Source organism: Polypterus senegalus, chromosome 1 (genome assembly GCF_016835505.1).
Source record: "Polypterus senegalus isolate Bchr_013 chromosome 1, ASM1683550v1, whole genome shotgun sequence".
Lineage (NCBI taxonomy): Eukaryota > Metazoa > Chordata > Cladistia > Polypteriformes > Polypteridae > Polypterus > Polypterus senegalus.
In genome coordinates, this window is record NC_053154.1 from 131,898,189 (window position 1) to 131,912,538 (window position 14,350).

The 14,350-nt window shown below is 34.4% G+C and overlaps 1 protein-coding gene across 17 annotated transcripts in view; it reads right to left on the reverse strand.

Annotated features, from left to right (window-relative positions):
- The window catches only part of dlg1a (discs large MAGUK scaffold protein 1a), a 562,325-nt gene that overhangs the window by 16,258 nt on the left and 531,717 nt on the right, over positions 1-14,350 (reverse strand). For 15 of the 17 annotated variants that reach the window (XM_039758348.1, XM_039758380.1, XM_039758365.1 and 12 more), the window contains 4 exons: positions 5,220-5,261; positions 3,307-3,357; positions 2,785-2,886; positions 1,785-1,957 (listed from right to left, as the gene is read on the reverse strand). In XM_039758348.1, the coding sequence (XP_039614282.1) occupies positions 1,785-1,957; positions 2,785-2,886; positions 3,307-3,357; positions 5,220-5,261 (368 nt within the window). The remainder of the gene's footprint in view (positions 1-1,784; positions 1,958-2,784; positions 2,887-3,306; positions 3,358-5,219; positions 5,262-14,350) is intronic. The other 2 variants (XM_039758430.1, XM_039758388.1) reach the window with 1 other exon arrangement.

A 14,350-nucleotide genomic window follows, 5' to 3' on the forward strand; every position in this document is an offset into this window, starting at 1 on the left:
AAACAGTTATCCAAGGCCTTCAGAAAGGTTACAGATGACTTTTGAATCTGGGAAAGGATTTAAAAAGATCCCCCAACAGTAGGAAATCAACCATTGCACTGTCTGGAAGATCATCTACAAATGGAGAAGATTTCAATCTGCCAACCTGGCCAGGACCGGCCACCTCAGTAAGTGTAGCCTGAAAGCAGAAGACAAGACACTGACAGACGTCTCTTAAGGACACCAGAATATTATCATGGACCTACAGGTAGCTATTGCCACTGTCAATGTCAAAGTGCACAGGTCTACAATTAGAAAGAGGCTTCACAAATAAGATCTACATGGGAGGTGTACCAGGAGGAAACGTTTGCTGTCCAGAAAAACATCAGTGCAAAATTGAAGACTTTTTTTTTTTTAAGCCATGAACACCAAGGCTAGACTGGACAGACAAGGCAAATTAGAAGTATTTGGCCACAGTACCGGAAGAAATGTTTATCGAAAACCAAAGACAGCATTTGCCCAGAAAAATCCAATATCAACTGTAAAGCATGGCCGTAGAAATGTTATAGTTTCAGACTGCTTTGCTGCAAAAGGGCCTGAGCAGCTCATCATCACAGAATCCAATATGAGTTCTTCCTCATACCAGAGGGTTCTTGAAGATAATGTGAGACAACCTACCAGAAGATTGAAACTCAAACGAAAATGGACCTTGCAACTTGACAAGAATCCTAAACGTATCAGTAAATTCAGCAAGAAATGGCTGAAAAGAAAAGATTAGAGGGATCTGGAATGGTCAAATCAAAGCATGGATCTGAAACCCATCAACATGCGGTCAGGTAATTTGAAACAGGCTTTGCACACAGAAGAAATAATCCTGAATTAAAGAGTGGGAAAAACACTCTCCCAGTTGGTTTCAGAGACTAGTGGAAAGTTACAGGAAACACCTACTTGAGGTTGTTTCTGCCAAAGGGAAAAACAGCAGCTATCAGAGGTAAAGGGTGTACTTATATTTTCCACAGACAGAAATGGTATATCTGTTCATTTTTCATTAAATAAATTATTGCAAAGTCAGATTTTCATTTTTCCCCTATTTACATCACCTTTATATACAGATACAACTTACATGAATATATAATCTTGATATGTCCACGTGTTTAAAAAAAAACAAAAAACAAAAAAAACACAACATTTCATGGGATATACCTAAAACGTTTTTCAAATGAAGTATGTAGCTTAACCAAATGTGTTTCAAAAGGAGGTCTGGATTACATATTACTATAATGTACTAGGGAATTAGATAGATTATATTTAATTCAGTGTATTTCTATAAAAAAACAACTCCATATATTAGCCCAGTGCACTATACAGTATACACATTATAAATGCAGTATAGCAAAGATTCTGTGAGAGACTGGTGTTTCCTGTCATGCACTTGATTTAACTGGGATAAGGTCAGGCCCCACCATGACCTTGTTTGGGGTACAGTAAGATGGATCTAACTAAACTTGAATGCAAATTGGCATGCAAGAGAAACAAACCAATGGTGAAACATCAAGAGAAAAATTCCATGCAATATTTTCAAAGAAATATATACAGTACATAATATTTTTAAAATAATTTTTTAAACCATTAAAATGTTTTTTAACGTTAATGTATTTTATAATGATCATTTGAAAAAGCAACACTAACTTATTTCCAGGAGATTCAAGCTTCACATTTAAATTCCATACTAGCTGCAAAGGTTAGCTACGGATACATTCACAGTTCTATTTAATAAATCTTAATCTTATTTATTTATTTTTTACCTTTTCTGCTACTTCTCGGACAGACTGCACACTGGTACCATACAAGTGATTATTGTACTGGCCAGCTTCAATGAATTTATGATCCTGTATATCTTTTTCCATTTGCTCTCGTGATGTAACAAAGTGGTAGTCTCTGCCATCCACCTCATAATCACGCTTTGGCCTAGTTGTATCTGGAATACATTAAAAGAGATTTCCTTTGCTGAAAGTCATTAACTAAGAAATAAAACTATAGAAGATGTGTAGACTAAGTTAAATTTAACTCTAAATCGAGGACACTAGAAATCAATGTAGCAGTCTTGCTAGCAAAAATTTGGTATACAGTTTTTCTGTAACAACACAGGTTAGAGATATCCAGCATAAATATCATTACAGAAAATGGTGTGGAGGTTTAAGACTAACAGAACAACTCAATTTTTCTTTTTTAAAATCACACCTACATTTAGTGCTTCTATCAAGGACTTAAGTTATTTCAAGGGCGCAAAAAACAGGAGCTGTGCATCACCCATCTCTTGTTTTTCACAAAACATCATTGGGCCATAACATGATTGGCATAGCTTATTCTGATAAAAGCAATATATGCTATAAAGTAAACTATCAAAATTACATGCTTTTAAAGACCTAGAAAAGCAGTAGAAAGCACTGATTTACTCTTTATGGTATGTTGTGTAGGTAAGCAAAATATAGAAGGTGGAAAATGGACTTTGGGAATATATATTACATATTATTAAAACTATGTAATGTGTTCTTTCTTTTTATACTGTCAAAACGTTTCACAGGTGAATCAAACATTGCACCCAGTAAAAGTAAAGGCACTATGGGGAAGCTGAAAATGTCAAAATGGGGGTTCTAATTTAATAATGATACAAAATCTTTTTCCTACAGGAATAACAAAGGGAACATAAATCTTCACATTTTAATAACTTAAAGCAAATCAAAAGTTTGATTTGTTGTACACTAGAAAGGAAAAAAAAGCACATTTAAACTGCTGAATACTCACGAGGAACACAGGAACCAAACTTGTCAGGAAATTCTGAGATAAGGTCATCATTAATGCGATCTTTCATAGGTCCCAACACTATCACTGGGCGAGTGTAATTAACTAATTAAAAAAGAAAAAAAACTTCTATTACACATTGCAACAAAAAGTGAAATACTACTGATATCCAAAGAAAATATATAGATATATATTGATATAAGATATATATTGTATATTGAATATATATTGAATTATTGTTGCATGTTATCATATTGGTTTCTATATGCCATTTAAGTAAAATGAGTCACACAAATGAAAAGTAAAGCATTATGCTTGCAACTGTGCTTTGAAGTTACAAAACTAGAGCATCGGTCTGGGAGGATTCTGTAGCTACCATATTAATTAAAAAAATATTCCTGCATTAAATGATCAGATTACTTGTTGGAAACTAAAATATACATTCGTGATTTAGCAGAGAACATTACGGTTTGTAAGCATAGGAATATATCATTACATTTTTATGCCATGGAAATTATAGCTCACCTTCTTGCTGGCTTACAGGTTCATAAGATAAGACATATTCTTCTTGGCCACCTGAGTGAAGGGACAGAAGTTAAAAAAGGTTAATAAAAACATAATAAATTTAATTTCCAAATAGTATAGAATCATTTTATCAACAAAGCTGTACTGTAAACATGTAAAAATAATAACTATTAAGTTAATTGAATAAATATGTTTAATCAGTTATGAAGATATGAAACAGAGAAAGGAATGCTGTGAAGCCTTGATTACTTATGTTAACCATGAGGGTTAAAAGCCAAGATAATCAAAATGGCTGACACTTTTTAAGTCATCCACCAGGTTTTCCTAAATTCTATAGTTATTGCACATATTTCCTGAACCTACCTCCAGAACTGGCAAGTGAATCAATATAGAGAATTAGTGCATCATTCTGTATGGAAGACTATATTAGGCAAATAAGTCCTTAACAGCTGGCTAAATCAATACTTTATAATAAAGTATACATTTGGCTGTCTTAGTACTGCCAGAGGAATCATTATACTACACTTCAACAATAGTGTGCGGACAGCTTAATAAAGTTTACCTCCTTTTGTTTCAAATAATGTTCGATTCACATTACTAACTTTGGTTTCTTTTATAGATCACAAATTAACTTGAAGTGAACAATTCTAATAATATATAACAAAATAAATGCTTATAACCTCATACGTATCTGGTTTTACTCTATAATAAGCCTTTCCTGGCCAATACCTCAAACCCTATGAAAAATTCCCTAGCGGATTTTTCTTTTCTAGGGAATTATGGACATATACATGGGAACACCATCACAATGTTAGGTATTGGTCTTTTTCCTCTTCATTGATTCTTTGAAGCTAAGGGATAGCAAACACAACATTATCTAACAATACTTGCATTGCTTTCGCAGATTCACTCTTATGTATTTACTTGAAGGTACAGTTACAGAAGAATATGATCAATTGTAAGAATACACTACTCTGCCAGACTAAACATTTTCTCTTTACATTAAAAAAAACAATATACTAGTGTGATACTCTAACAGCTGTTATTCAATGACGGAGATATAAAAAAATATACAGTATATGAATCTGTAAATATACTTTGACTAAATAAAAATATAGTATTTGACTAAAGAAAAATAATGCGGCATGTTCAGAAACAGAAGTTTAATTTATTGCTTGTTACTTTTGTGAAAGGCTGAATAACTTACAATCCTGCAATAAATGAAAGCAGCATCTACATAATTGTTTTCTCTATTCTTGTTTCTACCTAAATATTATGAAAGAATTGTATATAAATGCAAATAAAATAATTTTCATTATTCATATCAAGAGAATTTTCTTACAGTTAAAACGGTATCTGCTAATACTGTAAAAATTGAAACAACTGTCGATATTTGTCACACATTTTTAGTATATATTTACTTCTGCAATAATATCAAGTAGTAGATAAGCACTATAATAAAATTCAGTGCTTTATTACATATGGCAAAAAAACTGGGAAAAAAACAGAAATGAGAACATAACATCATAATAGAGAAAAAGCTAGTGTTTTAAGGCTATATAAAAATATTTAGTTTTATACATTTAAAAGTATGTCTTTTTTGTAATTACTGTTCAGTTAACTTTAGCATATCTAAATAGAAATTAATAGATTTGTACATATTTATTACTGATGTTTTGATTATCTATTTATTCTAAATAAAGCAATAATCTAGGACTGCATGTTGGGATGATAATACCTACAGTACACCTAAATGTAAAATGAGTGCTTATAGACTAAGATGTTGCATTAATGTGAAAACAGTTACTTAAGAAAAGAGTTACTTTTAGAAAGCAAAAACACTTAAGAGTTAATTATTTCGAGTCCTAAAAAATGCATAAAACAAAATTATAGGAAAGGGAACACAGACTTACGGTAACTACTTTCACTATCGCTGGCATTAGAGGTTACATGCTCTGAAATTACAACAAAGGGAACATAAGCCATACACAAATATACACATAATGGTATGCACATGAAAATACAGACATACAAATGTTGTTTTGTAAAACAGAACAAAACTTCAAAATAAACAAGCATAAATACAAAACAAGTTTGACAGAACAGTGTGAAGGTCTAAAATGAAGAAATGTCAACGTTTATCATTTTGGGAACACATAAAGGAGGAAAAAATTAATGATAATATATATATAATCAATAAGAAAGCAGATGTTTCAAAACGTATCTCTATTACTTTAGTTTTAAATTATTGAGCATTTTTTTTACATTATATGAGTATGCCTTTTAAATCATCTGTTGTGAAGGTGTATCAGTATATAATGCTAAGACAATTTTAATAAAGTGAATAGGATAATATATGTATAATCTTGATACTGAATATCTATAAATGATGCAAACAAAGCCATATGATGTGTTTATGATACAATTTTTTTTTCCTTTTTTGATGAAGAAAATTTATTAAAAAAAAAACTCACAGTTTGAATATTTCCTGTGAGAACTTATTTTGTTGCATATATTTGAAACAATATGTTTACTGATCTTTACACTTACATTTATAAGATTAAATATGTTATAGCACACAATCTGATTATATTTCTTCTTAAGAACAGGTTTCTTCATTAAACATAAGCTCAGGAATATTAATATTTTATATTTTAACAGAAGCTTTTAGTGAAAGCAACATAAAAAGGGATAGAATATTATGACATTTAAAACCAGCTGCACAACAGAAAAAACTTTGTTGAGGGTCTTTTGTTTCCGAAAATTTTAATCTAACCACACACTAAGTGAAGGAAATGTAAAGACAATTTATTTTTACATTTACACTACTGGTCAGAAGTTTTACAACTCCTCAGTTTTATGTTTTTATAGAAATGCATGCAGTTTAATGTCTTAATGTTTCATGAAATCAAGGCATAGAACAAATAAACTGGTAAATTAAAAAAAATAAATAAATCATGGAATCATTAATTGTACAAATTTAAATTTAGATTTTTGATTTATCAAAGTAGCCAGATCTACATCGGATCTGGTTTTTATGTAAGTAACATATAAATGTTAATGTTTTGGGTACATGCACCATCCTTTGTAACAGCCAGATCTACAGCATAAAGTCACGAGTGCAGAGCTTCCCATGTACATATACAAAGTACAGCGATGGCAAAAGTGCATTCTTGATCCGATGTAGAATTGTCGGTATGAGTTGAGTGTACCTCTGTTATAGCATGTCTATGTGAAAATAGCAGTATAAAATGCGTGGTCGGGGAGTTGGGATCATGAACGTGGCTGAGAGAATAACAGAAAAAAAAAAACAAAGCTAACCTTTACAAGTATCATATATCACACGGGCTGTTACAGACTGGAATCAAATGTATGTTTTTTTTCTAAAATAGTAAGAATACGAGCAGCTCAGTTCTCAAAACAGAGTCGCCCGGGATCTAACCCGTGAAGCTTTGATTACAAGTCAGCAGCTGATACCGTTACACCACCGAAGCTGTCATAGCAATTGCGTGTCAATGTCGCAGGTAAACGTGGGTTGTTTTTCTGCAGTTATATTTTTGAATAAAAGCACATTTGTTCTGTTATATTTGTACCTTTTGTGAAAGTGTTTGTTTGATATATGGAATTCAGGCTTCACACATTATATACTTCATGTCTACATTTTGTCAATTATTACCAAAACATGAAAAACGTTTCTGTTTTAACGATGTGTTTACATAGAATGTTATAGACACGGATCACACATGAAATGCATGTGTTCCAAATAACGATGTAGTATTTATAAAAAGTGTCATTTTGGTTGACTTCTCACTCTATACAACTCTAAGCAACTGACATGCAGGTAAACAGACTTGAGCTGAGACAACTGTGCGGGGTGAGGGGATGTGATAGTAGACTGCTTGCTGTTTGCTGCTTATCCACACATTTAGAAGACAAAAGACGCTGACGGAGAGATGCGAAGCGTTTTAAGGTGGGATGGATCTATGAGTTTTTTCGTAGGCTCTGGTAATTCTAGTATTAATGTGTAATCGCCATAAGAGGAACAGGGTTGCTATCATTGTTTTCATTACATTCTTTATTTGCTGTTTGATTACCGGTTTGCTTTGTTTTTGTCTGTTTTTAAGTGCGTGCAGGTTAGGCCAAAGCTGGGTACGTCCGTGGATTCTCCACCATAAAAATAAATTAATCACCGTCTTCCCGACAGTGAGAATCTTAGCGGCACCGGAATGCTACAGCGTTATTCATTTCTCCTTGCTGCTGATTGACTGTGATGCATCCCCAGCTGAGTGTTCTCGTGTTTTCTGTTTTGTTCCTCTTAACCCTTAAACTGCCACACCCGGCTATACAGCAGTTGTTTCCCAGTGCCATTTGTGAGTGTGCAGGAGCTGATCAGTCAGTGCCGTACATTCGATGAGCAGCCAGCTCATGACAACTGCCAGCCCCTTGTGAGCAGGGGGCTGAACGCACCCCTAAAAGACAAAGACGCTCCTCAAAAACCCCCTCTTAAAAAATGCTGATAGACTTCTTTCACATTGCTCCCTTACTTGCTGGGCTTACTAGTGGCTGCTCAGTTGCACTTTATACATATTGTTCCAGTAGTTTTTAAAATAGTTTTTACAGTTAATTAGCAGTGCTTAAAATGATTAGTGCTGCAGTAACTGTGATGCTCTTTGCATGAAAAAAGTGTTCCATTAAAATTTCACTTTTTCTTTGTGAATTGTGACGTTTACTTAAAATGCAGCAAAAAAGTATTTGGCGTCCAAGGATGCATTAACCCCCAAGTATGTGGCAGTTTAAGGGTTAAAGCCCCAAGATGCCGCCAAAACGAGCTGCACTGCCTAAAGCTTCTGGAAATGAAAACACGCTTGCATGAATTACAGTACATATAACGGTAACATCTGTATTTTACATTCTAGCACTGCATTTGACATATCAGTATAGTACTGTACAGTATGCAGGTTTACCTTTACATTCTTTATTTTTAGGTAATGTATGAAGCTGAGTTTGAAAGTAAATGAAAGTGTTTTGGGGGAATATTTAGGGTTTAAACTATAAAAAGACATTTTTTTTAACCACATTAAAAAATTCACGGTTTTTCATAATTCGTGGGTGCTCTAAGAACGTAACCCCTGTGAAGTTTGGGGGTGTACTGTACTAAGAAGTCAGGCTAGGTTACTGGTTTGAGAGGACTATGGCGCAGGGAAAGAAACTACTGAGGTGTCTGTTAGTTTTGATTTTAATTGACCTGAAGCGTTTACCAGAGGGGAGTTCATAGAATAGGCGACGAGCACCGTGAGCTAAGTCCATGGTGATTTATTTCTGGAGTGTGCCTTTGCTGAACCAAACCAGTTAACAATGAAGAATGTGATCACACTTTTAATTACGGCTTTGAAAAGTTAAACTAGAATTGGCTGGGACATATTTAATTTCATTAGTTGGTGTAAGAAGTTGAATTGCTACTGTGACTATTTAGTCATATACAGGTATCCCTTGATTAACACAATTAATTAATTCATTGTTATGCAAAACCACACTAATTAAATATAAAAACTAATTAGAAAAAATGTAATTGATCCATCATTTAAAATGTGGAAAATGTACATGGAAAAAGTACTCGTATTTGTGTGTGTAAAATAAAAGTCAAAATGCAAACAAAATCTTTATTAATTAAAACTAACTTGTTTTAAAAAAGAATTTATGAAGGGTCGTTTGGACTGTTTATTCTTTCTTCTGGCTCTCATAGATCCGTCTGTAACAAGCAATTTGACTTTCTAAGTTGTGGCAGACAAGCACACTTCTGCTAACATCAGAATCCATTTCGGTAATTTGATGTTTAAGGGTTTCAAACGTAGAGAACATTGCATCAAATTATTTCAATGTTAAGAGATCTTCTATTTCAATCATAATTGGAGTTCTATTATGCAACGATTGCATGCTTGCAGTCTTTGATGTCAATTTTCCTTGGTCGTGGTATCTACCTTTGCTAAAATTGTCCTGATAGTCAATTCATTGAAGCCGAGTTCCCTGACAATGCTTGCTTTTGTTTCACTACGATTGTATCTTTTAATTCTCAAGCTTCACATCTAAAGTAATGAGCTTTCTTCTCTTCTTTTCACTTTCCAATGAGGACTCATGCTTTTGCTTGTTCATGTTTGGAAAGGGCAAGCGCTTAATAGAAAGGATAAAAAGGTGAACAACTGGCGAAAATATGCAACGAAAATGTCCACCCTTTATGGTGACTGTTGGCAACTGAACTGGTGACTCATGACTCCGTGAGAATTTGAATGCCCATTATGGCTGCTGAGCTGGGCGTAGGAGGGACGGTGAGACCTGCATGTTCAGTTGCAACCTCTTGTTTCTACTTTTGCGCAATTTAAAAAAAAACACGCTAATCAAATTCTAGCCGTGGTATTCATGGGGCTTTGGCATTCAAAATAAGAGTGTTATACAAAACCTGCACTTAATAAAACCGCGTTAAATAAGGGATACCTGTAGGTGGTGTTAAAGTCCCAGCTGAGGGTGCGTGTGATAGTTGTGCCCAAAAATTAAGGATTTCACCATATTGACTACAGAATCATTAATTTCTAGTGGGAAAGTCCGTAACTGCCGTTTGTGAAAGTCAATGACCATTTCCACAGTCTTAGAGGTATTGAGCACTAGGTTGTTGGAAGCACACAAAGACATAAGATGAGACACCTCTTTTCTATAATATGTTTCATTGCCATTTTTACTGAAAGATCAGTGGACCTGCAGTCATTTGTGTACAAGGAATAAATTAGGGGGTGGAAGTACACAGCCTTGAGGGGCACCAGTGCTAATATGGAGATAGACCAGTGGGAGCCCACATGAATGAATTGTTTCTGGTTTACCAGAAAACTGCAAATCCATTTACAGATGAAAGGATTCAGTTCAGTCTGTATAAGTTTACAACATTTCAGGGACAATGGTGTTAAAAGCTGAACTGAAGTCAACAAACAGTATTCTGACTTAAGTTCCTATACTGTCCAAATGCTCCAGCACAAAATGAAGCCCCATGTTGATGGCATCATCCATAGATCTATTTGCTCGATATGCAAACTGAAGAGGGTCAAGAACAGTAGCAGGAAAAGACTTCAGATGGGTTTGAACAAGTCTTTCAAATATTTCCATTAGAATTGAAGTTAGAGCAATAGGCCTGTAATCATTGAGGCAGCTTATTTTATCACTTTTGGGAACAGGAACAACAACATAAGATTTAATGCAATCAGGTACAGTACACTGTGCAATAGACTGGTGAAAGATGTCTGTAAAGAGGGGCCATGAGCTGCTTGGCACTGTTTTTGATTGTTGCAGGTGAGACAGAATCAGAACTGACTTACATTTTGCAGTTCTGAGTTGAAAATAACTTCCAGACAACATATTTTCTGATAGAAAAGGGAGAGGAGGGTGAGGCTTTTGTGAAGAAGTGGCTGTTGTTAAAATTCAGCACCTTGTTGTTCAAATCTGCCATATAACTTAAGTTTGTCTAAGTAAGCATTGGGAAATATCCTTTTGTAATTAATAACAGACTAAAGGTTTCTCTATACAGAGGAGTGATTGTTTGCTGAGAACTGAACCTACCAGAAGCTGGTATAAGAAATAACAGTGTCAGTCAACTCATGAATGTTTTCACAGGCATAAAAATCTTATAATTATTCAACTGACACATCAGTCCATGAACTTTACTGGTTTACCCAATTTTTTTTTTTTTTTTATAAATGGGTAGCAACTGTAGCATAACACAGTCAGAATTACTCAGTGGCATGTGACATAAAGCCCGGTATACATCCTTAATGGCACAGTAGCAGTGATCCAAAGTCTTCCCATCCCTAGTGAGGCATTTTACAAGCTGTTTGTATTAAAGTTGCCTATCACTATAATCAGGGAGTTGGCATGACTGTTCTTCAAACCAGTGTTGTAATCTGCCAACTGCTGCAGCGCTTCATTCACGTTTACATCAGGTGGGATGTAAACTCAAACGAGAATTATTGAAGAAAATTTGACTTATTGCAGCAATCAGCATCTCTATCTGCACTGTAAAGCAGAGAACCGATACATTAAGCCATGTCTCCACAAAGCAATACGCTGAAGAGAGAAAATAATTGTGGTGAGAAGAAGATTAAGCTTGTCAGTTTTGTTCCTCAGAGATATGACGTTGGATAAAACTAGTCCAGGAAAGGGCGCTCAAAAATCACATCTCCTGAACCTCACAAGAGACACTGTGCGCTTACCCCTTCTCCACTCCAGGTGTGAGTTACCTGGCTGGGAGTCCGAGTTTGCAGATGGAGGGTTCAAAAGTGGTAAATCCATATGTAAATGTCCTTGATCAGTTGAGGATAAATGGAGTCCAAACCCAACAGACAGGAGCTAATCTTGTGTGTAAGTAATCCTCATATTGTTGCAAAAGGCAAGATAAACAGAAAAAAAACAACTGACACATAAGCAGCGACCAACCTACCGTGGCTGCCCTGATCAGCATCATCATGATAAAAAAAGGCCCATTTGTAATATTCTGTAATATTATAATATTCTGTAATAATATAATAATACAATAATATTATGTAATATGTTTGTAATATTCTGAAATTTCTTTCTTTTTTTTTTTTGCTAACCTAAACTTTAAATTTAAACCTCTGTCAGTTTACTGCTTACTTTTTCATTATTTTAGGTCATTCATTGCATTTCAACTGATTACATTTGAAGAAAGACTAGAAAAAATTAGGTGTTCTAAAACTATGGACCAGTAGTATAATTAAGAAAAGGGCATTATGATCATTAAATGCACCCATTACATTTATGACACCTACATAGTTTCAAAAGCTTACAAGGGTACATTATATACTTCACTCAGCATATGTAAACATAAAATGTATGCAGCTGGCAAACTTAATTTCAGAAAAAGAAACGAATCAGAAACAGAAAATGTCTGAATAAATATTTTCAACATGCCTATCTTAAAATACTACAAAGCCTAAAATTGCAGAGCAAGTAAATGCTTTGACTATACAAATAGATAAGCAAGTTTAGGCATATATAATAAACTAGCCATGTGCCCCCAACTACGTTGCGCGTGTTAAAGTTGTCTGTGAAGGGATCCCTGTTTAAACGTGGCTGCCAGTCGTGAACTGGGCTCTTCGTCGCAAAGCATTATGATTTTTTATAAGGGAAACAAAATTACAAAAGAAAACCCTTGGACACTGATTCGATAGGAACGGCCTACTCGGAATCACTGTCCAAATAGTAATTATGTGGTGGTGTAGGAGCATTTCTGCTTCTGTCCATTCACAGTCCGTCTCGTTTTCACGACACTGTTGTTTCCTCTCACGATCTATTCTCAATCTTTCTCCAATCTCGCAGGTTGCTTTGTGGCAATCCAAAGAGTAAGGCAATATACATGGAGCAATGGTTATAAAAGGGGGACACATAGGTATCCAGGTCTTTAAGGCATAAACAGGGATCACTTCACTGACATGTGAGCAAGCCACAGTACAAGTGTGACACACGCAGCACTCGCCGGCTACAACGTAACAATAATAATTTCCGAAACGTGCTGTTACATTGTCATTAATTTTACACACTGTCTTTCTTTCATTCATATGTTACATAGGCACGTACCTTTTGTCTTCGGCAATCTCATACTCTAACCAGGCCTCAGGAGCTAATCAGCGTCACACTGTCCACCACCCCTTTCGTTATTTCAGCACATTGTTGACATCCGTGAGTAAGAACAACGTACTAAACTGGAAGGTGGTCTATGCATGCGTGGAATTCGCGGACAAACAAAGATCAAGATCTAAATGAAGATCTCTTTAGTTAATTTAAGCACAACAAATGGTTTAGTTTGAATGTCTGTGTTTTGAGGTGTAACTGGAGTACTACAGTCTTCAGTAGTATAAGCCTGGAGGAGATTCTTAATGCAATGCCTATGTTTTAGCTGTCTCTCTACTGCCATCTAGTGCTGCTTCTTCTAATTCATTCGCAGACAAACAACGATCAAGATCCAAATGAAGATTATATATAGAGATAATAAAGATAGTTTAATCATTTGATAGGTTTTTCTTGCTAAATTTATTGTCTAGTTTTTGACAGCGGTTTTGCTTTGTCTGTATGCACAGATGACGTGTGAAGATATTAAAATTTCAATTTCCTTCTACTTTAAACTCCTTACAACCTTATCATATAGAAAGTACAAAAACACTGTCAGCAGTAGTTAATATAACATAAGTCTAGAATGGCAAATCATCAGTGTAATATTTACTGCAGGTAACATACTTATATTATGGAATATGGTAATTTCTTTTCAGAGGTTTCTTGGGTAGGTCTAAATTTCAGTTAAAACTTTAATGGAAACAATAAAATGCAGCCAGTTCTTGTGTCAGCCACTTGTTATCAAGACTTGTGTTTAAGTCTTAAGGAAGAATGAAAATGTAGTTTATTTTAGCATAGTTGAAATACATCTTGCACCTTAGGCTAACCAAAAAGAACTTATTTCATATATACTGAAAAACATTCTTACTGGTGTTACAGTTATGAGCAGTCATTCAGATCATTGTACTATTAAAATCTTATTTCTCCCCCTCTCTCCTTTTGTCTACTTGAATTTTTTTTCCTTTCCCAGGAGTGATCAGTTACTTTCATAGTAAAAATATAATTAAAAGAAATACTGGCAAATTTGCACTAACTTCCAAGGAAATTGAGTCAAACATAAATAATAATAATTACATGCTTATAGTATTTTCTGAGTTGCCTCAAAAGCTTGCATATTGTAATCTTTTTTAGTTAGCCAATAAAAGGTGTCATTTGACTTGATTTCTCATTCATAATGGCTAACATGGTACAACACCCTAGTACTATTCTACTCTAGGAAATGTACTTTTCTGCCTTATGAAATTACAGTATATAAATAACATACATGATAACTAGCAATCAGACATTATTAATGCCATATTACTTTTTATAAATAAAACTGAAAATTCATTTTGTAAAAGAAAACTTGCAAGTACATGTTTTAAATATTTACATAAAT